This window comes from Anopheles coustani, chromosome 2 (assembly GCF_943734705.1).
Source record: "Anopheles coustani chromosome 2, idAnoCousDA_361_x.2, whole genome shotgun sequence".
Taxonomy (NCBI): domain Eukaryota; kingdom Metazoa; phylum Arthropoda; class Insecta; order Diptera; family Culicidae; genus Anopheles; species Anopheles coustani.
Window position 1 is genome coordinate 71,375,271 of NC_071289.1, and position 25,074 is coordinate 71,400,344.

The 25,074-nt window shown below is 44.8% G+C and overlaps 1 protein-coding gene and 2 non-coding genes across 3 annotated transcripts; 2 read left to right on the forward strand and 1 right to left on the reverse strand.

The window, feature by feature from the left end:
- Positions 1-4,638: 4,638 nt before the first annotated feature.
- Positions 4,639-4,710, forward strand: Trnam-cau (transfer RNA methionine (anticodon CAU)). Its single transcript has one exon. It is a non-coding gene; the product is annotated as a tRNA-Met (tRNA).
- A 755-nt stretch (positions 4,711-5,465) lies between these two features.
- Trnam-cau (transfer RNA methionine (anticodon CAU)) lies at positions 5,466-5,537 on the forward strand. Its single transcript has one exon. It is a non-coding gene; the product is annotated as a tRNA-Met (tRNA).
- Positions 5,538-5,629: 92 nt separating this feature from the next.
- LOC131263045 (intermembrane lipid transfer protein Vps13) lies at positions 5,630-24,921 on the reverse strand. The gene is made up of 24 exons (XM_058265176.1): positions 24,112-24,921; positions 21,012-22,256; positions 20,644-20,902; positions 20,321-20,572; positions 19,467-20,239; positions 19,024-19,397; positions 18,606-18,924; positions 17,542-17,654; positions 16,694-17,470; positions 16,492-16,612; positions 15,589-15,642; positions 15,196-15,381; positions 13,541-15,117; positions 12,923-13,507; positions 12,267-12,599; positions 12,067-12,194; positions 11,889-11,976; positions 10,995-11,045; positions 10,302-10,367; positions 7,937-9,478; positions 7,335-7,867; positions 6,836-7,258; positions 6,612-6,750; positions 5,630-6,527 (listed from the first exon to the last, which is right to left on the reverse strand). Exons 1-24 carry the CDS (start codon positions 24,209-24,211, stop codon positions 6,312-6,314), a joined length of 10,254 nt encoding a protein of 3,417 aa, XP_058121159.1. The 5' UTR covers positions 24,212-24,921; the 3' UTR covers positions 5,630-6,311.
- Between the last annotated feature and the right edge of the window lie 153 nt (positions 24,922-25,074).

Sequence of the window (25,074 nt, forward strand, 5' to 3'; positions counted from 1 at the left end):
AGGAAAGAAAACCACCGCTGAAAGGAAACATCACGACCAAACCGACACACATTAGTGCAAAACGAAATGAAATTACCGACAAAATAAGAGAACGAAAGTGTACTCCAAAAAAGAAAAAAGAGGAGGAAAACGTAGGCGGGAAAACAAAGGTGAAGCAAACATACAAAAGATGGCCGAACGGAGAAAGAAGGAATATAGGCTACGGATGGCGGGAGGAGCAAAGAGTTCGGACGAACGGACGGAGGCTCCAAACATGGCCGCCCGTGATTAATTAGAAATTGATACATTTTTACGAACGAGCGCGAACTCGGACTTCGTAACACACTGCGTTTCGCTGTAGGTCATCTTGCATACTTGTTGAGAAAGTACTATTTGATTTTTTTTCTTTAGTTTTGTTTTGTTTTGTTTCTGCACACACCGTTTGGTTTCTTGCGCCGCAGAGTTTTTCCCCATCTCTGGGGAAGGCTTTCAGGGGCTTTTCGGTGGACGGCCGACGACGGATTCGGAACGAACCGCAGTTGAAGTGAACCGAGAAGCATTCGGACAACTGCAATTCGATCAATGACCAAAGTGCAACGAATCGATCTTGTGAATTCCGCCGTCAAAACCGGACCGATGTGCAATTGTGTTCATGCACAATCGTGCGTGCAGTTTTTATTTTCCAATCGAACTTATCGAATCTGGCAGTAATGAAATACGTAGTTGAAACGGATGCAATGACCGCGAGTAGTTTACAATCTTTTAAAAGTACAACAAAGGTACAAAATGTTGCAAATCACTTTTCAAACATAATATTACTAATAAGTCCTTAACGGGGGCAGGCATGACCAAGAGAAGAGGTCGTTACGCCAAGAAGAAGAAGATTACTAATTAATTTTAAAACATAATACATCACAGATTATTGTTGTTAGATCATTGAGATAATAATATATATGAGGTAACAATTAACTGAAACATTTGTTCAGGTATTTCAAATAATTCAAAACAGTTTTTTAAGTTTATTTTAAAACATAATACATCACAGATTCTTGTTGTTAGATCATTGAGATAATAATATATATGAGGTAACAATTAACCGAAACATTTGTTCAAGTATTTCAAATAATTCAAAACAGTTTTTTCTCCTGCGGATTGATTGTTGTGAAAAACCCTTAAATTTTTTTTTCCTTCAAGAAACTAACCTCTCCCTTGAAATAAATTTAATCCGATTAGAAAATTGATTTGCATTTTAAAACAAATGCATATAATCTTCAATGTAAGTCCGAGCTAAGTAACAGGATCGCTCGTTGTCATGACGGGTGTATTTCGCCGGCGAAAAGGTCAACAGAGGAAGAAAATGAATGCGTTGCCGAGTCGCCAAGAAACACGAACATAACGTGGCGATTCCGTTGCGCACATCACCATTATTACACTGGCCTTTTCCACAAATGGGTTGAAGCGCGTTTGCAAATGTCGTCGACGGTAGAACTGATGCTAATAAATCGTACCGGGTCCTAGATCATGCAAACCTTACAATGTATTAGCAACTTGCACTCCCCGTGCTAGCGCTTCCTATAGCAAGCACTCAAAAGTTTCTAAAACTCGTTCTAAATAGTGTTACAGACAGCTTGCCGTTAGGCTAAGGAGAATTTTTGAAACGTTGAATAGTGAACAGAAGGATTGTGTAATTTAGAGGTGAAATTATCAACAGCGTTTACATATAAAAGTTTTGCATACAAGAGATCCTGTATAGAAAGCTCAAAACGGCCAACTACGATTGCTTCCGTCAATGTCACTGCTATCTCAATTTATGAATTATAGAACGAAAATGAAAATCTTTCAATTTTCAAACTCAACGAATATATTATTTTTGATCTGTTCCTAAAGATAACATACATAAGTACATAAGTTTTCATAAGTATGTACTGTGAATTGTCAACATCTTATTTCTTAAACTATTCAACGATTTTGATCAACCGTAGAATAAATAACGGAAATTTTTATTATTTTTAAACTTTAACTTTCTCAGACAAAAACAAACAAAAAATGTAGAAATTAACACAAGTCACTCTCTTCACTCTCTTATCAATCTATCAGATAAAGTCAATCTCTTATTTTAAACTATTAGCCTTATCTTCCTTGTGGGCAGAGAGGGTTCTAAGAGCCCCAAGCAGCTATAAGTTGAGACCAAAAAAACATACACTACGTCACATTTTCACCACTTCAATGATGATTAGTTTTTGTTATTAGACAAAATGACAATACACCTTAATTTTTTTTTATTTTTGTTCATATCACTTTCTGCTTTTCAGAACTTTCGGGAGCTTTTCGGATGTTTCAGAAGCAAACAAAACCTTGTCTCTGAAGCTGATGAAACTTTAAAAGGTTTTAAAATGTTGTATTTCTACGTTTTAAAATGTGTGAAAGATTTATTTTTATAATCCAGGAGCTTCCCACTTCTTCAATTTATTCTCAAATATGATTTTTTCATCAACTCGAAAAGTAACACGAAAAGTTTGCAGTAAAATGATCATAATAATGAAATAGTCATAATAATAAAAGTAAATTATAGAAGTCAACAAGTATTTGATTAGAAAAATTAAAAAAAAAACGTGTTTGGATACTAATGAAAAGAAGTTCGGGCCCCAAAAAGATGCTTAGTTTGTTTACCCTATGATTTGCCTCTGCTTGATGGTTTAAAATATTTAAAGGCAATAGAAAGAAAGTAAATTTCAGCTGTGCCTAAATGCAAAGCCCCGATAAAAGTCCGGAAAGGTGTTTAACTCTACATTAAAACTCGATGAAACAGTACAAAATTATTTGTTGTTAAATATCTATATTTAGCTCTACATGCTGCCTGCAGTAGCGAAACAAAGTTCTTCTATGTTTTTTTCACCCTACCGAACATCCCACCGCAGTACGTCAAAGTTTAAGCAGGCAAACCGCGACTCGCGGTCCCTGAACACACGACTTCACGTACACCGACAGGCCGCGGTGTGTCGAGCGCCAGTTTCCGTTCTTATCTTCGTACGGGGATTGCACCTGAGGGCTGCAAAAAAGGGGCCGCCTTCGAGTGCGGCAGGCATTCGATCGATCCCATTCCGGACCCGCCGCCTCCTCATCAACAACCTCTCCCGCAACCCCGTCGTTGCGCTCCCTCGAGCAGCGAAAGCGAAAGTGAACGCCACCAACTAACGCCACGCTCGGTGCTGTAATAACACTCCAGCCCTGAAACAGTCCGGCCCGTCCTCCGACCGCCCTTCCAGCCCCCTGCGCTCCAGCTGGAACTGGTTTAGTTCGCCCGATCGGAACACCTTCGATCGCGTTCCGAAGTCCTCGCACGATTGGGGACTATTAAATCACAAGAACGAAATCACTCACCTTAATTGATACCTTACTTCCATCACGGTCCCGCCCAGCGCACCCCCACCCAGCTCCTTCTCCCTTCTAACCGCAGGTGGTCTCCGACCCACCTGTTGACCCCACCCGGGCCACCCGATCCGCCCGGGACCGGGGCTGCGCAGAACCGGAATGTCGGAGCCCACGAACGGCCGACCGACGGCCAAACCTTCACGCTCGAATCCGCGAGATCTGGGCCGGAATCGGCAAAGGATCGCGTATCGGGCTGCGGCCCGGGACACTCGATCGTTGCGCGCCAGTCCTTGCCGACGGTTGCTGGCGCAGCTTGGGGCTCCAATTACATAACGGTTGCTTTTGGTTTTTGTTCTCTGTGTCGCGAATGTCGCGTTCTACGGGCCAACAGCGAAAACATTACAGAACGGAAGGACTTACTTTATAAACTTAGATTAGTAGGGAACTAAAATATTTCATGGCATATCATTTGTACAATAACTTAACCCTTACGTTTCGTTTCGTTCTAGCTTCGTTCAAAACTTTTTTTGTGAAAATTATTTTTGACGTTAATAGTCTTTGTCACCGAATTCGGAACTTAAAAAATATAATTCTTTTACACCAACATTAAAGAGTTTCAAAGGTATAAAACTCCGTAATATCATGCAAAAAATACGAAGGCTTCGGGTTACCTCTATTATACTTAAAATAAAACTTTTTTTTTTCTTATCTTAGGGCATTTATGCCATCTTCTGTTTTCGTGAATTCAATTCCCCAACATTTCTGGCATAACAGACACGTACAATGTTGCGACCTCCAACATTCCGATGTACTGCAATGCAAACTCGAAGTGACTTACGCCACGATCATGTCATATCTTTGCCCGAACGGTCTGCAGGAGGTTCATTAATTGACAGTTTAAATTCTCTCGACAGTTGCGAATGGTCAAATGAGCCAATAAAAATAAAAATACCATTTTCACGATTTACGATAATTTCAGGTTATTGAAGAAAAATCCAAAAATGACCCATCATAGGGGGGCCGAATCTGTTGTAATTGAATTACATCCTAGGAACAGATTCCTCAAACCTATGAAATGGATGTCTGCAATCTTTTATCGAAAACGATGCGCAGGTAAACAAATTTTGAATAGACGGTCAACTATCCTAAATTCCCTACAAATTGTACAACCTCCATTATGTAGGTGAGCATTTTGCTACGAATGCGGTTATGAAGTATTCCACTCTCATGTCAGTGACTTGAAGTGCATTCAATTTATATTGTGCTTTAAGAACCGTATCTTCGACAAGCAGAGTGGCGCAGTGGAAGCGTGCTGGGCCCATAACCCAGAGGTCCGTAGATCGAAACTACGTTCTGCTATCTCGAAACTTTTTTTGTTTGATCTGCTGAAATGGCAGCATGTCATTAATCATATTTTTGTTTAACTCTACAACTACCGCGATTTTGACACTTGTAACTTTACCGCAATTTATGTTGAATATTGAAAAGAAAAATTTATTTTTGAATACATAAAAATAAAGGTTCCATTGGTTGTGTGAAAGTCATGCATTAACATGTGATAGAATCATTGAACCTTAAGAAATAAATGTGAAAAAGTACCTGACCAGTCAAAATGAGTGTTAAACTTCCATTTGTAAAACTATTTATAAAGTTCAATTATTATCTGATACGTCTTACCTAGCATCTTTTATATATGACGAATAATCAATTAATATATTTTTTTTTAAATAGAAAAAAACATATATGCGTAAATAATATGAAGCATAGATGTTAAAAAAAAAGTTTTTAAATTCATTGTCACAAACATAATCAACAAAAAATATTAAAAAAAAAAACTGCTTTATATTGAAGTTAATGGAACAACGAGCAAATTTGTGACGGGGATTACTCTCTCTCATCTTGTGCTTCGGAGGTTCAAATTCCGCTAACCCGATCTAAGCATTCGAATTCCAATAATGTTGCTAATGCAACGTAAATGTAATAACTACCAATCTAGTGCCAACATATAATTAATTAGGGAAATTTTGTGTTATGAATCTATGATGGCACGATACCGTTTACGCCAATAGTAGTCTTCGGTTTATATAGCAACATATTTACCCACATCGCCGTCAAGCAGAGTGGCGCAGTGGAAGCGTGCTGGGCCCATAACCCAGAGGTCCGTAGATCGAAACTACGTTCTGCTATCGAAAAAACTTTTTTTCTTACAACAAAACTACGTCAGTTTTTTACTTTCTTTTTCTTAAGTTAAACGTCTTTATTCATTCCCACTTCCCTTCGTGTGAAACATCACTTGCATAAACCACAAATTGAAACATGTGTTTGGACTTCTTTTTTATAGTTCATCGAATAAGTCGATTGTTAATAGTTCTTTTATTTCTTTACAAGGAAAAATATTTGTATATGTTTTGGTTCCCTTTAATAGTCAGTGGAAAACACAAACACGGGTGTAGCAAAAAAAAGTATAAGAGGAGGAAAAATAATAACCGAAAGCTACAAAACACCGGTACAGTTCCAGTAGCTTCCATTGTACTTCACCGGCTTGCATGCGCCGCAAAAGTGTTAGGCAACAAATATGTTACTATAGTGTGTAAAGCAAAACTTTCCCGGAGAAGTTTTTCGGCTTTTAGTTTGTGTTTGTACTTCAGATTGCTGCTTCGTTTTTTTAAGTTTTAGTTTAGTTTAAAATATGACAAAATTTAACAATGATCATCGGAAACAAGAGTGTTAGAATAACTTGCCGAGCTGTGTTGTCCGCTGTTTTTGTATATAAAACATTCACTTCTAAAGCAGGATATGATGGTAGGCGTGAAAATATCACTTCGCGTGAATGCAAATTTCGAAAAATGACGCCGTATTTCAACCTCGCGGCGGTCAACAGTCTAATTAGCGAGGTGCCCGGTATTAAGCAGAAGCCATTGCGAAAAGCGTTCGATCCGCGGGAGTTCCCAGCATCCGATTTAACCGGTAACTTTCCGCAGTAGATGTTGCATTTCTTCGGCCAACCGAACCCGCTTGGAGGTCCCGGATAGCAGGAGGACTTTCTTGCTCGATCCAGACGAGCTGAACATTTTCTTCAGCGAACTTCTGCCATCTCGGTTGCGCAGCAGAATCTCGACGCCGTCGTTCAGCGTGGAGATGCTGAGCACTTCCGTCCACTTGTGGGTCCACTCGGACTGGAAAAAAGTAGGGAAAACGAAAATCGGTTAAGCCAATGTGGATGCGAGAACAAATTACAGCACCCAATGAACCAAACCAACCTGCCATCCACCAAACATTTCACTCTTGGTCGCGTAGATAATCCGGCTGTCCGTCAGCACGACGACATCCTTATTGTCAATGATCACTTCGTAGTAGGCGTACGCGTCCGTTGCCGCAAACTTTCCCTTGTCGATTTCCCTGTCGAAAACAAAAGTGCCGAAAGTGCCCCGACCGTAAGCAAATGTTTGTCATCTTTGCAGCAGAAGCAGCCACGTTCGTTTACCTCAGCAGTTTACTACCCTCCGCTTCCTTGCGATTGTACGGTCGAACGATGCCGTCCTTGTGCAGGTAACGCGGTGGCCTCAGCCGGATCGCTTCGTCTGATAGTTCCGTGGCACGCTTGACCGCGTCGAAGCTTCCGCTAGCGAAGTCCGTTACGCCGGCAATCGGACGAGCCACCAACCCGACCGCTCCCTTGCCCAGTCCCTTGAAGAAACCTTCCACACCTTCCTCTTTGGCGCCGCTGATCGGCTTCGTGAACACTCCCGTAACGCCGTCGAACACGCCCATCACTAGGCCCTTGCCGCTCCGTGCGATGCCCTCCTGCAAGCTGGCGGGTTTTTTGTTCATCGCGTCGCGTCGCTTCTTCTGGAAGTCATCGTCGAAGGTCAGGGCCGCAAGCCCCTTGCCCATTGCTCCGGTAATTCTGGAATAATAGAACGTCGTTTGAATACGTCGTAAACACAAGCAGCATATCAAAGAGTACAAATGGGCGTTCTTACTTAGATACTGCACCGGCCGCACCACCAACCGTATGGCCGAACAGGGACCGTACACCCAGCACAAGCCCCTCGGCAAACTCGCCCGGCCCTTGGATGGCACCCTGGAACGGTTCGTAGAACAGATCCTCGACGCCCTTGGTGAAACCGACCACCAGCCCGTACGGATTGCCGATCACGTCCAGTCCGAGCACCAGCACGTACAGCTGCTTCACCGCCTGGCCACTGTAGTGCGCTACACACTCCGACACGAGCTGCCGTTGCGTGAGGAACTGGAACTCGCGCTCGAAGAACGCCAATCGAAACACGACGTCGTTGATGTCGGTTAGCGTGACGCCGACACCCTGCAGGATCGTCGAGAGGATGCCCGGCAGTGCCTTCGACTCCGAGCCGGCCATCGAGAAGCTGACGTGGATCTTGAGCGGACCGAGGTGCAGATTGTCGTAGAAGTTCTTCACCTCCTGCTGAGACTGGATCGCAACGTGTGCGTGTAGTGGTTGCGTTTGCAGCTTCAGATCTTCGGCGAAGAGTCGTTTCTACAAAGAGAAGTGAGTCGACTTCTTAGAAAAAGTACTTCCACTCGAGAACACTTGCCCCAAACTTACCGCTTCCGCTTCGGTGATCTCGGTGCTGATCATTTCGAAGATGGCGTTCACGAACAGCAGGTCTACCTTCACATGGAACTCCTGCATCAGCACGCGCAAGTACTTAAACTGCTTCACATTCGAGTGCGGAATGATCCGCTGGACCATGCTCATCTCCACGAACGGTTTGAACTCCGTCGTTGCGGCAACACTCTTCGGTGGCGGTACCGGTGCCAGCACGACCGGGAAAATGCAGTCCACCAGCTGGTTGTCGATCTGGATGCGGTTCACCTTCGCGTGGAACTGCAGCTGGTGGCTGGAGGACTTGATCTCCACCCACAGTCCCGGGTAGAAGGTACGCTTGATCGAACGCTCTGTCGACTTGCGTAGGACCATACCCAGGAAGTCGATCTCGTAGCGTGTATCGCCCTCGAGCCAGTAGCGCTTGTTGGCCCCCGTACCGAACTCTTGGTCGCGCAGGAACTGCTGGTACTGGACTTCCATATTGAGCGTCTCCTGAATCTTCATCTGGCGGAAACGACCGGACCGCTTGCGCTCCTCCCATATGACGCCCGAGCTGGCGATACCGATGTACATCAGGTCGGTGGGCTTCAGATTGTTTACCAACGAAAGCCCGACGCCATGCACCTCCAGCTTCACCTCCTGCGTTACCTGATCGAGCCGGCTGGCACTGTGGACGCCGTACGCGATGTTGCAATTGTCCGTGATCAGCAACACACGCTGCGTGCCATTAAGGAACGACACCCAGTAGATAGTGTTGTCCGAAGGTGACTGGAACTCGCTGATACCATCCCTCCGCAGATCGTTCTCGATCGGTTGCGCTTTCGGGCCACTTTCCCACACGATCTTACGCTCACCGGCCGGATCGATCCAGGTGTACAGAGCCATCTGCGACGGCATCAGGATCTTCCCGTTGACGTCACCCTTCTCCCGGAACGCGAACGGTTCCTGCGTGTGGTTCATCAGCAGCGCTGGCGCATCGCCCGGATAGTACCCGGTGAAGGTGATATAAATCGCACCCTCGGTCACGTGCACGTCCACGTTGATCCCCCCGTAGCGATTGCGCAGCTGCAACAGCGTACACTGCACCTCGGTGTACTTGAACGGAGCGGTTACCTCCGGTCGATCGCAGCTTTTCACCTTCAGCATTCGATTCTCCTCCGTTTTCGGCCACAGCGGCACGCAGTCATTGACGCGCACCGTCGTCCACGGATCGCCCGGGCGCAAGTGCTCCTGCACCTCGACATCAAAGTTCGCCCGGTTGATCAGCACGAAGTACGGCATGAAGACGATCTGCTTCGTGAGCGAATTGTGCGTCAGCGTGTTGTTCACCCCGATCTGGTAGGTCATATTGTTCGCCTGACAGAGCACCACTCCGCTCGAGCCGGCCACATCTAGCGAGAACTTGTCGCTCCATTCGCCGGTGTCGACACGTACGGCCGCCTTCTTCTTGCCAAAGAACACCTTCTCGCGGAACGAGAACAGTATGGGACCTTCGTACTCCGGTGGATGGTAGAGAATGTTGGTGTTCTCATCATTAGCCTAATGATGCGAGGACGGGGAAGGGAGAGGGGGAAGAAGAATAGTAAAACAAAAGTGCATTAGAAACAGTGTATCGCTTTAGAACCGCAACCCCTTTCCAGCACGGGACAATTAACGCATAGTACACAAAAAGCCCTTAGCATACCATTTGCAATTGGGTTGTAGTGGAACATTTAAAACAACATAAAAAAAAACAACACAACGAGGAACGAGCAACAAGAATATATTGGTTAAACTAATACAGAGATATAAATAAAACCGAGAAGGTGCGAACCAGCGAACAGCATGCTTTGATGCAAACAGGATTCGTTATATAGGGTCGTAAAGCAACCATGGAATTTTCACTCCGAAAACGTTAAATATTTTTCTGTTTTCAACGTTACATTAAATAATTTTGCCATCACCAATTTAGTCCCTACATTGTTTCAAACTTTGAAAGAAACTCAACAGGTTAAACCATAATTTTCTATTTTAGAGAATGCAAACGTCTCGAGCTAACTTCAATCTAATCTTAATAATCGTTTATTCTAACTTGTAACCATAGAACCAATATACACCGAATTTACTGAGTGGTTATTAGCTATAATTTTGTATTACTTTTGTAAGTATCCCAACGTTTGTGTGTATGTATTTTAGGGTTTTTTTTCTATATTTTTGATTTCAATGGCAAATGATAAATTTTTAGGCCCAAAAGAAACAAACTATATTTGTTTCACACCACTTTATGCAATTGAAATATTTATTACAGATGAAAAGGTTCGATGTCGGTTTTTGTGCATACTTATGTGTGGCATTGTAACGGAAGGTAAAACGGTAAACCTACTTTATTGTTCGATACACATTGCTTTGCTACCCTCATTAACAGCGGACACATATACTTGGACGGGAGCTGAAACCGGAATAGGCAAGTGCAATTAAAAAGTGTATCAATCAGGCCATAATGAATTATGTTTGTACATTGTTTTGTTGATTTTTCTTTAGCAAAGTTCCTTTTCTGTGAGAAAGTAAGAATACGAGAAAAAAAACCACACCGAAATTCCTGTACTGTAAGAGAAAAAATTGACTAATGTGGAATAAATAAAGAATAAATGAAAACTAAAATAAACCTTCAAACTAAGCGAGCAAAATGGAAGCAAAACACACCGCTAGCCTGGAACACGTTTGAAATAGGAAGAAAATGGATCGCTTTCATTATACATGGTAACGTTTGGGATTGCGTTTACTAACGCGATTGCTAAATAGGAGTTTTCATTTTGAACCTCTTTTGAGTTTTCACCTTGAACACTACAAAAAAAAAAACGACCCATTTCAAACTAGGCAACGAAAAGTGGTAACAGTTCACCAAAAGACACCAAAAAGCGAAGTTAAAACTTTGACATAAATTATACATTAGGACATAATTGGGTTTGGTATGCGAAGGAAGCTTTCCGAAACCGTTAGGCTGGAGGTGAGAGAGAAGAAGTTCGTGAAAAAGGAACGTAATAGCGAATTAATAGTTTAAAGCGGATAGCGATACCTTGTACGTGGTTTTACCGGCTAGTTCTTTCTTCTCCGTTTTGCTGGATTTCTGTTCCGTCGCGCGAGTGCACCGACACACAAGTACGTCGATACAAATGTTTTTTTTTACGTTTAATATTTCGATAAGGAAGTGATCCAGCAGGACCGGAGATGATTTATTTTGTTTGTTTTATTTTTTTTTTCAGTGTTTCAGCGTGGATTTCGAATCACCAGGTATAGGATGATACAGTCGAAGAGCGAAAGAAGAACACAAGACATTTTAACCCAGAGGCACACGACGGGACAAAACGCACAAGTAAACGCACATGTAAAATATGAAAAGAAAAACGATGACATGAAGAAGGACATTTTCGTTTTAACCAAGAATCAACACAATGGAAAAAGATTCACACAGGCGCACGAGTTGACAAAAGTTCCGAATCGATTGGAGTAAAAAGGATAAATGAGTGAATAGCAATAACGAAACAAGAAGAGGGTGAAATCTTAAAGTAATATAACAGAGGTGCAATGGACAATGGACATCAAGAGAGTAAAGAGTAAATAGAAAAGAAAGTAATAGAGGAATAGAGTCTCAGAGTTCTAAAGGTAATCTAGCAACCATCTGTTGAAAGAACGAGAAAGGAATGGTGAAAAGTAGAAAGGAATTTTGTAACTAACGAAAATTAACCTAGTGCCCGTTTGAAATTGATTTAATTTAGTTTTATCTGTCTCACAAAAAGTGCAAAAGTGATGCCATCAATACTTCATAAAATCATTAAAAAATTTATGTAATTTAAATAATAATGTACCCTAGCTTACTCTTAACTGTTTAAAAAAAAAATGATGGTGGATCACTGTGCATCGTGAAAAATGGATAAACTACATTCCGCATTGCCATGGAAACATTTCTTACCCGATAGCTGAGCATCAGTCCGGTTTTGTTCAACATCCAGAATGGGCAGTAAACGATCAACGTAAGCCCATCGACGCGATTTTCATATCTGATAAAGAGGGAAGGAGAGATAATTAGCTGCCAATTAGCTGTCTCGTACTAGTGATCCAAGAGTGCATAATTGATGTAGTAATCTTACTTAACACCCAGCTGTAGGGACATCACTTCCACCGAATCGTAAGCATTGAACGTCCAAACTCCAAACTCCGGCGGCTGGGCGGGAATGTCCGTTGTGCACGACCAGTCTTTATCTAGATATCCTATCAGCTGTTGAATCGAAGGGAATTGTGAGTTGTAAGCTACTTTTAATTACTGACCACTCTGATTGTCACTACTCACCCTTGCCACAATGTATGACGTTTCCGTCGTGGAACGGGCGGATGTTTTTACCGTCGGCAGATGCAACAGCTCGCCGGGACGAAGTAGTTTCTCTCCGTAATCTAGATAGTCTTCACCGGCCACGGTCGATGCATTGGAGAGACTTTCATTGCTCGTCACCAACCCGGTGTCCATTTCGCGGCGTACCGAGCAACCGGCAACGGAAATCGTTAACCCAATGGGAAGCGCGTTTCGTAGCATGAAAGGTGGCCGCAAATGTATCTCGTAACAGGCGCTCATCATCGTATGGTTGGAGGTGATCTCGTAGAACACATCTTGCCTTTGGCGGACGGCCTACAAATAAAGATATGGTTATGCTCGTTTACTGGGTGACCTTGCACTAAATTTGAACAAATTGTTTCTCATCTTTGCGGCATATTATTGAGACAAATTCGAGAGCACTAGAAAGGTTATTGTATAAGCTTCTTCGCAAAATAAAATGACGGTGACCAATCGATTGCTCGCTTAGTTCGACATCGTTGCGTCTAGTAATCCCTTTTCTGATACCTTTCAGCGCCGTCAAATTTATCTGAATATTATGCCACAAACATTTGAAATAATTCGTTTAAATTTACCGCAAAAATTAGAACAACATTCGCCCATCACCAAACACTTACGTTTATGTAGAACGGTTCGAACGTTTTTATCGGATCACACTGCAGCGCCTTGATGAGCTCGAAACTGTTCGGAGATTCCTTCCAGCTAATACCTTGCGCGGACGAGTGATATCCTTTCATGGAAAAGTGCAGCTCCTTCGAGTCGTTGTACAGATAGTAGAGCGGCACGTTCAAACAACCGCCCGCGCGCACCTCCCCGACGTGATGCTTCTCGTGGTCGATGAACTGGAACACGTCGATCGGGACGGTGAAGTGGTTGTAAACCTGGACGATACTGCGCAACACCAGCACCGTACACCCGTGCTCGATGCGCACCTCCGAAATGATACCCCACGGTTCCTGGCCAGCATTGCGGAACAGCGGGAAGTAGCGCTTGTCCGACTTGTACACCGGCAGGGTCAGCTCCTTGTCCGTGTCACCCACAATCACCTTCACGAAGAGGCGCTTGTTGCTGGTACTGTCCTTGTCGTCCACCACGGTCAGGATTGGTGTCCGTTCAGTGCAGCGCAATTGCTGGGGCTGGAGCTGCAACTGCCCATTTGGCATGATAATGCAGCTGCTTACCAGATGCTCCCCGGTTTCGTCCTGCAACGACGTCGACGACGACGACGCTGGTGCTGGTGCATGTTCGATCGCGATAAGATCATCCTCGACGCCTGGGCCGAGATGTGCTCGGTGGATGTGAAAATCGCTCGTTACGAAATTTACCTTCACATCTTGCCCGGTGTCGTTGCGCACGAGGTAGGGTGCCTGAATTTCCGACTTCACGATACCGTCCCGCTTGATGGCTTCCGAGAACGCCTTTCCCAGGTTTTGCACCACATCCAGGCAGGTTTTTGTCACCGTCATCTCTAGACTGTCGCGCGAAGCAATGTGTATGCGGGTCGTCGGTTCCCGCGATCGATCCTCGTGGTGATCCACCTCCATGTCGAACGTCAGCTCCCATGGGACGCTAGTACTGACGCCATTTGCCTGCTCGACCACGTTTGGCTCGATGACGTACTCCCAGAGGGCGAGTGCTTGGTTGTAGTACGACATGCTTAGCCGCAGCGCACTGGTGATCTTCATGTCCGAGCTCCAGTTCGTAACCGAACCCTCGAGACTGGTGTTGATGTACAGCATCGGGATTGTGTTCGTGCCGAGGCCCGTCTCCACGATTAGCGAAATGCACGGTATGTCGATCATACACTTCTCCTCCTTGATCTCGACCGTACGCATCGATTCCAGGCTAAGCGCATCCTCGGCTAGCTCCGGCTGGATAAACCAGTACTGCTCCGGATCGAATTCCTTCACGTGCCACAACTGCTCGTAGTCGGTGGTGGTCGCCGCTTCGCTCAACTTCAACTGCTCTTTGGCCGTCAACGTTTGCAGCGCGTTGTTCATCAGCTCAATTACGGCCGGTGAGACAGACAATTCGATCTCCGTCGAGTTGATGCTCAGGTGCAAACCGAGTCCCTCCGGCGTGGAACCGTTGAGGCTGATCGAGCACGGACGTACCACGTAGTGTTTCGTCGAGTTGCGCCGCTCCGGATTGAACTCGGCATAGTACAGGCATAGGTCTTTTAGTTCACCCTTGATGATCTGCCGCTCACCGATCAAACGAACGTTCAACGAGATTTCGTTGTTCAAGATCAACGCATAACAGTTGATATCGTCCATCTTCTCCACCAGGATGATGTCGGGTTGCTCGATCTTAATGATCACCGTAAACTGACCCGCCTCTTGCTGCTGCTGACTCGCGACGGCCGCGCTGGTGCTTGCACGCCGTAACCGTTCCGTTTGCTCGGCTTCCACCGCTTGCATCGCCTTCTGCTCGGCCAGCTCTTCCGGTTGCAGAAATTGTTGGAGCTTCAGCAGGAAGTCCACCGACAGGATCAGATTGAAGCTGGACACCTTCACATCGGCGAACATGTCGTTCTCCTTCATGTTGAAGGTAATGTTTATCATCGAGCGCACGGGGGCAACCGCCAGTGAGTCTTCAGCTTGCTCGCTCTCCTTCAAATGGGACACATCGAGCGAAGCATCAGTGGAACGTCGTTCCATCAGACGGGTAAGCATATTCTCCCGATTGGGGCGTATATCGTCAAGCCGAATATCGCAAAGTATTATCGCCGTATTTAAGCTACCATCCGTTAGCTTCCGGCCCTGGAGGGATAAGTAAAACACCTCGAAGCCAGCCAATCCTTGGCCGGGGGCTGGTAATAAAAAGGACAGAACACGCCGCATGAAAACAACAACATACGTTTAAGGGTCACCAAGCTTTGCCAACTCACCAGTGTATAGCTTGATATTGATACTGTCCACTTGGAAGCTGAACTTCAGGAACGTGTCAACCACTTTGGCTTGTTCCGCTGGCCTATCCAGTTGGGTTTTATTATCGGTCGCCTTCAGCTGGCCCATGTCAACGCCGAACGGTTTGGCTGTAGCTTTCTTCGCCACTGCGGTCCAGTTGGATTTAGCTGCGGAGGATTACTCAAGACATTATTGCAAGAAAACTAAGCTTAACTAGATAGGAGCGTGTTTGGTATTACTGAAAATTTTGAAGCGAAACAAAATATCCTTTCGAAGGCAAATCGATACCAGTTAACATGCATCAAGCCAATTGAACGTCAGCCAAGACTGTTGTTGCACAGAAGATGTGTAATAAACGCTACAACATAGCTTACCATCGGACGGAAGGTTAATTTCAGCGGTCGTTGTGCCGGGATTATGGTAGCTCACTACAATTACGACGGACGGGGCGACGAAAGCGGAACCAAGAAAAACAATTCATTGGCAGATTTGTTCACATACACGCAAACAGCGATGAGCAGGCAGCAGAGATGCACCACAGTGCGGTAAGTGCGTTAATTGCGCGCCACATATGGACGACAATATGAATGTAAGCAGCAAAAGCGAGTAAAACATTCCAAGCGAGAAACACAAGATAGAAATGATTAAAGAAAGGAAAATTAGTACTTCTATAAAATAATGAATAAGCCAATTACTATACTGAGACTGGATGAACTTTTTTTTATACGCCAAAAACAAACAACATTCTACAGTTTAAGAATTCTGGTAAATATGTTTCACTTCTTTCAACAGTAAATCTGACCTATTGGTTAAAAACAAATGAATTTACTACATGTTTGAGATATTGGCAACTATGTAACGAGGATGTAACTTTTCTATTTCATTGAGGGCATTCCAAGATAATGACAGCTTTGGTAGAAGTACCATACAAAAATGTAATAAGAACTGAAACGACGTTATTAGCTTCGTTTCACACGTCGTCATATTCTAGATGCCTTACGTCTTACATGAGATAGTGACAAGCTGCATCGAATAAAGCGTATGTATCTAGGAATGACCTCAATAATGACAATAAACCATGTCAATAATCTACTACATCCAGAATTTTAAAAAATATGAAAAACAGCTACGAAATGAATAAGCAGTACAATCATTAATACATAGAAACTTAAAGCATATGAATTATTGATTCAATCAATTGATTGAGAATAATCGTGAAGATGGCAAAAAAACATTAACTTCTTATTAACTCTTTACTAACGAACTGTGCAACTCACCTTGTGGACTCGTGGGTGATTTGTCCGCTTTAACCGGTTTCTTGAACTCATTCTGACCTTCTGTCATATTTTTGGACAAAATCTGCATTATAACGCTATAGTCCGTGGCGATAAAGTTGAGCTACGGTATGGAGGAGAATGTTTTTTATTAGATCAGTAACAGTAATGGAAAACAAACAACCCTCCTTTTATTGTACGTTACCTCAACCGCTTTCAGACGACCAGAAATATCCATATCCGGATGGTCCCGGTACCATCCCGAGGAGAGATTGCGCTTCATAACCAGCGTGAAGCTGGTCGGGCTAAGGACGGCCCCTTGATCCGGCACCACTCCGTAGCTCACGTCGTCCGAGCCGTACCGTGAAAACGACGGCTCTCCCGTATCCTCCGCGTGCGATACCTCCACCTTCGCCAGCTTCATGTCCTTCAGCTCGATCTTCATCTCATCGATCACGGCCGGACCGTGCTGGTGGTCCGTCGGGATGTCGCGGAAGTTGTTGGTGATGCTCAGGTGCCCAAAGTCCATCGCGACCGCCTTCAGGCTAGTCGAATCCACCGGAATGATTATGATCGGAGCCTTCACCTTGATGTTGAGCTTCATCCGAGTGGCTTGCGTGTACGCCTCGACAACGTTGTTGCGTGCCGCCTCGGCCGCGGCCGCACTAGCATCCTTGATGCGCTGCTGAGCGGCCTGGAAGTTGTCCAGGAACGCCAGCACCGAGGTGACGAACCAGTTCAGAAACACGATCCGGGCGCAACCCATCACCACCTCGATGCGCATGTTGTCCGAGTTGTAGTCCGATGTCGCGTCGATATCGAACAATATCACCTGCACGTGCAGAGCGTCATCACCGATGATGGACAGTATCTTGCTGTGGATAGTGCCCGGATTCGTATCCGTCAACACGATATCCTGCAGTCGAAGCTTAATTTCGGTGTAGGAAGTTTTCATGATCACGCTGCTTGTGAGATTTTTCACCTATAGAAAGAATATCATTAGTAGGACAAGCGGAATTTGGAATCCACAATAAATTTTCTATGGGAACTCACCTCAAGTACCGCCAAGGATCGCTTGTCATTCTGCAACTCCACTGTAACGTCCTCCAATTTCGCCATCACTCTGATCTTGATGCTATCTACAATTGATTTACGTTTACGAGACACTGCTGTGATTATTGTCCAAATCCAGCGTTATTGTTTCAATCGGGTGAATGTATTGTGTAAGTTTCCAGCATTGCGTTTGTGAAATGTTTGTGCAATTATTTTCGGGCAGTGTGGAGTTGAGTTGAGGGAGCAACAAATTTGCACAAATCACACGCAATCAAACAAACAAACACACACACGGACACGTTATTAGGTTGAGGCATCATGCATTTGGGCGTTGGGCGTCGAAAATCAGGAAGGACGACAAGCACACGCACAGGCAAACACACACCACCATCGTCGTCGGGAATGGGTTATTGGCGTCAGCGAAGATCGTATTCCGCGGCGGCCACAGAAACCCAAAATGTATAGAAAAATGGAAAAGAAAAAAAAGAAACACAGAAAATAAAGCTATCTACATCACTACGTAAAATACGCATACACTTACGATATTCCTAAAACATAGGGCAAAAAAACAAGTCGATCAACTAAATTTTATTAGAAAATAAAAAGAATTGGAAACCCACATGCTTCAATTGACCCACTGGTAGGGGCTTTCAGATTAAGAAACACAGATTTCAGATTTCACAAGGATGTTCCAAATACCATGCTCGTTAGTTTATGAAATAATTAGTTTACTTTATAATGACAAAACAGAATCGTTAAAGGGAAATTGTTTTTATCCATAAAAGAAATATTAATTAATTTAACATATCAAGCAATCAAAATAAAATAACTCTACGAACCGCTACTGAAAGTTGAGCTCAAGTCTAAGAAAAAATGACAAAGAGATTTTTGAAAACTATATTTTCTAAAGTCACCGGACACTTCACACGGAAAAGTGAAAAAAGAATTTGTGGTAAATCGATAAAACTGGAAAGTGAGTTTAAACTCCTTGGATCGAGTATTCATGAAGTTATCAGTTTAAAAAAAAACGATATGGACTCATAACGCCCAACCCCAATACGAACCTTTGCTGGCGGAACTCGTCACAACACTGTCGTCCTCCAGGATCGTTGGCAGTCTTTCGCGGGCCGCGTTCAGGAGAGCCGTGGCAGCACTTTCCTCTTCGTGAATCGTGGCAAAGCGGTCCTTTTCTTGCTGCACGGCTGCGTCTGACTCGCGCTTTTTCGTGATAGTTTCCATGCGGACTTGGAAATCGTTGGCAAATTGGATCAGCTCGTTTAGGCCGTCTTCATGGAGCAGCAGCAGTAGCGTTGAGAAGCCAATTGCTACTTCTTGCTCTACCGATTCATACTTTGTGGCAAACTCTGGACTGTTCTTTTTGCACTGAAAGAAGAAAGCAACGCCACATTAATTTAGGGAGGGTCATGATTTGTGTGAAGACGTAAAAGAAACGTCGAACCATTTTCAAAATGAGTAACTTACATTGTTATAGTTCACAGTGAACAGGTAGTCGTCGTTGTTATCGTACTTTGGTGTTTGAATAACATGGTGCACTCGTTCCTGCTCGTTACGCCACCGGAACTGATCCAGCGTAACGGCGCCCAGCTTCAAGGCTACCTTTAGGTCGTACGTACGCTGAGCCATTGTCAATTCCAAGTGTTTCACTTTGCACGCGATAATTTTATGCTGGCTCACGCCCGACCCATGGCACGGGATGTTAAACGCCACGCTCTTCGTGTGCGGGAACTCCTGCTCGACGGGTGACTGGGAAAAGTCTTCCGTTGGTGTTGCAAACACGTCCGAGGAGCTACTACCAGTGCCACCACCGCTCATTTTGCATATCGTTATAGAGCATTCTGTGAAATGAACGGATAAATCGATCGTTAGAATAAAACTAAACTCTTTCACGTACCATTGCAACCTACCGTGGAGTTCAAATTTAATCTCCAAATCGGTAAACTGCACCACATCACCGTCGACAACATCCGCCGGGTTCAGCGCCTCCGGTGAGCGGTTGATTTTCGGCAGTTTGGCCTGCTTCTCATCCAAATACTTCAGCAGCGATAGGCTCGAGCTGAACACGTTTGAATCCTTCGCGATCGGTGCCGGTTGCAGCTGCTCCTCACTTTCCGGCAACGGAATGCTGCAAACGATCGAGAGCACTTCCAGCACGCGCTGCTCCGTCACGCAAATGTTCACCGATGGCAGCACGCCGAATATCTTGCACTTTGGTAGCCGCGGATCATCGTCGATCACGCACAGATGGGCCGACACACGGAACGAGGTCGGTTCGAGCAGGTGCATCTCGGTGACAGTGTTCAATCGCAGCGAACCCTGCCAATCCTCGTCAAGCGTGGCCACGATCGCCTGCACATCACGTACTTCGAGCACAAACTTGTCGTAGCTCTGGTGAATGATTTCCGAGAGGATTTCCTCCTGCGCGATACCCTCGCCGTGCATTGTCTGCACGTCCTTTCGGTTCAGGGGGCGCGGTTCGGTTTGGACCAACAGTTTGCCGAGACTGAGCACCAGCACCGATTCGCGGTTGGAGAATATACCCCCGTGCGGTACGATTATATAGCTCGGCATGATATCGATGTTGAGCTCCAGCCGGGGATGTTTTGCGATGGCGTACTGCAATCCCGTTGCCGAGCGTTCCTTGATGTTAACCAATTTTTCTGCAGCAGCATCGGTTAACCTATGATTGAGGAGATAAATTTAACCATGAACAACATAACAATGATTCCTACAGCACTGTTAAAGGTTGCACGTTACTCACTGTGAAATGGTTGCCGTGCGCGGAGTTTGGAACACCTTTGTCAGTTGAATAATTGTCTCCGCATCGTACACGATCTCCAAAGGCCTGGAAGTGACCACCACGCGCTGATCACAGAGCTTATCCTCCGGGTTTGTCTCGAAGGATACGTCGAGCAGCGTCTTGGAGCCTTCCAGTTGAGATTTTACCATGATTGGCAGAACCTCCCCTTGCCGGAGGCCGGAGATGGTAAGCTCCTGCATGCCAAGTGATGCCCTAAAGATCGAGATAAAATTAAAACTCGTTAAAAAAAAGCATCTTCGGTGTGGCATACATCAAGCCCTTACTTCATTGCTGCCGCTGACGGACGTTGCTCTACCCCGCAAATAACATTCTTCAGCTCCAGCAGCATCACTCGTTCGAGAACGGTCTGTTTGTCCGAGAGCTCCGATTTAATCGACACTTCTAGTGAATTGAGCTCAAACTGTAGTATCTGAGCGATGTAGTGCTCGGGAAGTTCGGTAGGCATATCGTTCTCCTGGTATCCGATGGCTTGGAACAATTTTGCCTTTTCGGCCGGTGTCATCGCTGCTTCGAACTGTTTTTCTGTTGACCAAATGGGATGCATATAAAATGTATTTAGTACAGTGATCAGTGATAGTGTTAATCAAATGTAACCGATGGAAATGTTTAAAAACGGGTGGAAAATACTTACTAATATCAGCCCCTGTAGAATCATCCTCCTTTTTAGCTCCACCACCCCACCACGAGCTAAACCATCCAGCTGCTTTCTGCTGTTCGGCTTGCCGCTTACCCTCTTTCTCCACCTCCAGGGCCACCTTCTGCCGAATCACTACGATATTGTGCAGATCTAGTATTTTCTCGTACTCCTCGCTGCGGCTTATCATCTCCGGTGTCACCTTCTTCGCCGTCACCTGCGCCCGGTAGGCCACCTCGTAGTCTCGCAGGTTTTGCCGATGGCGTCGCATGGTTTCCCACGACCAGTTCTTGCGTCGCCGGCGCACCTCCGTCTCCAGCACGCAGGTGTAAGCAAAGTGCCACCACTCCTTGAAGTTGCCCTTGTAGCCAATACCGTATGGACGGTACTTCCTGTAGGGCATGGCACGCATCATCCTACCGAAAGCCTCCACCAGCTGCATCGTATTCTGGAACTGTACGCGCGTTATGCCGATGGCCAGCGTTTCCATGCACAGCTTCAGCTTGATCTTGGGCGAGGTAAATGGTGCCTCGCCGAGCTCCGGATTGGGTGTCATCTCGAGGCACGCCCCGGAACTGATCGGTCCGAATATGTAGTGATAGTCGACGGGTTTGCGCGATTTCGACGCAATCGATTCCTCGAAAAGGGTACGATACATCGACGGGTCGGAGTACTGGAACAGCTGCGTATTGCAGTTCATGTACACCGAGAGCATCTCCAGCTGGGCCATCTTGTAGATTTTCGTCACCGACTCGGACACCAGCGTTTGCACCCAGTTCTCATCGGTCGTATGCACGCTTAGGTCGCTCAGCGTCACACCGAACGCAAACGGATGCCCCGTGGTCGTGGTGTCCTCGTACCGGATGTGGATGTCGGATATTTTGATCTGCACGTTGTTCACGATCTGCGCCGTCAGCTTCTCCGCAAACGACTTGTCCGCCACCGGGGTCGGTTTATCCTTCTCCTGCTCGTTTTTCTTCGCCTGCTCGATACGGACCAACTCCTGCTTCTTGGCCTCGAACGCATTTCGTTGCTCCTTTTCGTCATTGTAGCGAACGTCGGTGTTCGGAACGGCCAGGACGTACAGCTTATCTACAATCGCTTCCACCGGGGCGCTGTACAGATTTTTCCACGGTATTTTCAACACCAGCTTTCCGAGGTGGCCATAAAGCGTCGTTACCGGGAGGTCGAGCTCTTTCAGCGCACTTTGCTTCAAGATAAGATTGTTGAGGACAACATCACCTGGGAAAACAGATGGAGGCAAAGATTAAGACAAAACATGTGCATGATGTTTTTTATACGAATTCCACTACCAAGACTTCATCAACGCAAACTACAATCCCCTGTCCATTCACCAAAACCAGCCATCATTTAAGGTTCATTACCCATTCAAACTTTCAAATGTAAATATCTCACATCATCGGGAGTTTGGATTTGACGACGGTGCGTCTATTTATACACGATTGAATCACATGGTGGAAGAATTTATTACTTCGCCTGTTTCCTGCATGGGTGGGTGGCGCTTACTTCGATGATTAAAAAACGAATGTTTACCATTTTACCGGCAAGTTGTTACAAAACAGTTTCTTGTAAACTAAAAGGGCTTTGAAAAGGGAAAAAAGATTGGTTTCAACAAACTATTTCCCCGTTATCGATTTTCGTTGTAATAATCATCTGTTTCTTTTGTACTGATAAAACATGTGTTTTACATTGCAACACTGTTTTGGCCATCAGTAGATAAAACCAGTAGTGTTAGCTAGCCACTTCAGAATCATTTATCAGTTTGAGAACACTTATCAAGTTCAAAGTATTAACGTTAGTTAGACCGCAAGAGGCTTACCGCTTCATATTGATAAATTGCTCGAACAGGTACCATACTTCTTGGAAACTTATCACGAGTGGATAAGATATGAATATATTGCAAAGCTAGATGCGATTAAATTTTTTAATTCATCTAACATTCGTATCATTTGAAAAACACTATTTAAATTAGAAAAAAATAGTTAGGAAAAAAGGCGTTCTACGTACATGTTGTGAAAGAAGTAAACCTTAAGCGATTTATTGTTTTGATAAAACAATTTTAAAATTTCGAATGTTGGGATGATATATTGTACTTTATTTTCTCGTGGTTTAAATCAAATTCTAATGAATTTCTTAATCAAAATAATGTATCAAATATTGAAAATGTTTTTAAAATAGGTGTGGTATCTTAAACGCTCCACAGCTAAAGTGTTTGCGCATCATTCATCGCTTCGTCAACGCACCTGCAGCACGCAATAAGCATTAAATAAACATGGTCATCGTGGTTTTATGTAAATGCGATATTTACACCAAACGTGGCCTTCAGCAAAGCAGGCCATCAATCACTGGCTTAGTAAATGCTTGTTCTCTACCTCCATAACAATTTCCACGAGCGACAATTTAAACTGAAATTGCTTAAATAGATGTCTATCTAGTTGTTGAAAGTTGAAAGTATGCATTTTACGCCTTTATGTGAGCTTTAAAACTAATGGGCTGCAAATGTATTTTGACCAAACAAACGATGACTTTCGCCCAAGCTGAATGTGCATTTTCCAATCAACGGGTGCATAGTAGCATCGGGTTCAACTATCACTTTCATTTACGCTGAAGCCGTACACGTCCAACCCATATTCGACCGAGCTAGTTGGTGTATGTATCATCTTCCTCTGTCCGCAAGGAAATCGATACTGAAACAAAAACTATGCGAGACACAAACGAGTCTTTCTTTAACGAAGTGTTTCCATTTTTTCGTATTTTTTATAAAACAAAAACAAAACCCCACTTTCGACAAACCCACTTTCGGCCGTTACCGCATGGTAATCACATCATCAGCATCTAAAGATGACGACATTGCTATGCATGCGTTTGCAGAGATCGAGACTTCGCAAACGTGCATCAACGGTGCCAGAAGTGGCCGCAAAAGGATACCAGCAGCATGTCGCCGCGTTGCAGGGTTCAAACTTTTTGCCATATGTAAACACGGGCTTTGGACTGTTTTTCGTTTCAAGGACAATGTCCTTTCCGAGCACCTAACCTAGTGGTTGTGTGTGTCCTCACGTGTGCGTTATTTACTTACCGCCCCAAATGCCAATCTTCAGCTGCTTCTTGTCCAAGTTCTCGACGTACTCGCCGACGAATCGGTTCAGCACGTCGGCGACAATGCTTTCGAACACCATTTTTACACTTTCTCAGTCGACTCCGCTGCTGCGCGATTGTACCGCACCGATCGGACGGTTCCGTCGTCACTATCAAACTGTATTGCGTTTGCTTTGATTATACTAGAGACGCCACGGTTTTTCGGTATGTTTTCTATTTTCATCCACTACGACTTACTGAGTACGATTGTAGCCTATCGTTTTCAAACAGACCTCCCCAATGCCATGATGTTTAAAACAACGCACACATTAACTTCCACCGTCATCACTGGGCCATATCACCCATGCCGTTCGACTCCACGTTATCACTGGACCGTTTCGATTTGTGATTGGAAAGGAAATAGTCGTCGAGCTTTGCCTACTGCGACGGTCACTGGGATTGTCGAGAGCACAAACAAGTATTTGTCACCTTTTTCCCAGAGCCGCTTGTTAACTCACTCACAACAAGCGATGACATCATTTTTCTGCATTCTATAGATGGCGATGTTCAACACATTTCCTTCGAACGTATGGCACTGTAATGTAAATGTTGCGTTTTTCTCCTAGCACGAAAATGTTATTACTTTTATCGCCGCACGCACTACACGCCACAGCACGGCGTGATGGCGACGATAGAGTTTCTTGCCAGGTGCTTTTTTCTTCTTTTCTTATCACATTGTACCGAGGTCACGGTGGTAAAACTGAACGCAGTGCCTACCCCGAACACTAGAATTCACAAGTGCGCACTTCTACCGTTCTTGCACTACTAAAATTTTCTCTATCTGACAGACGCTGTCAACGTTGCTACGCGATGTTGCCCGAAATCAACACGAATGTTTGTTGATATTGCCATCGGCCAAACAGCTGATTGCATTTTTAACGTAAACAAACATGCCGCCCATGTG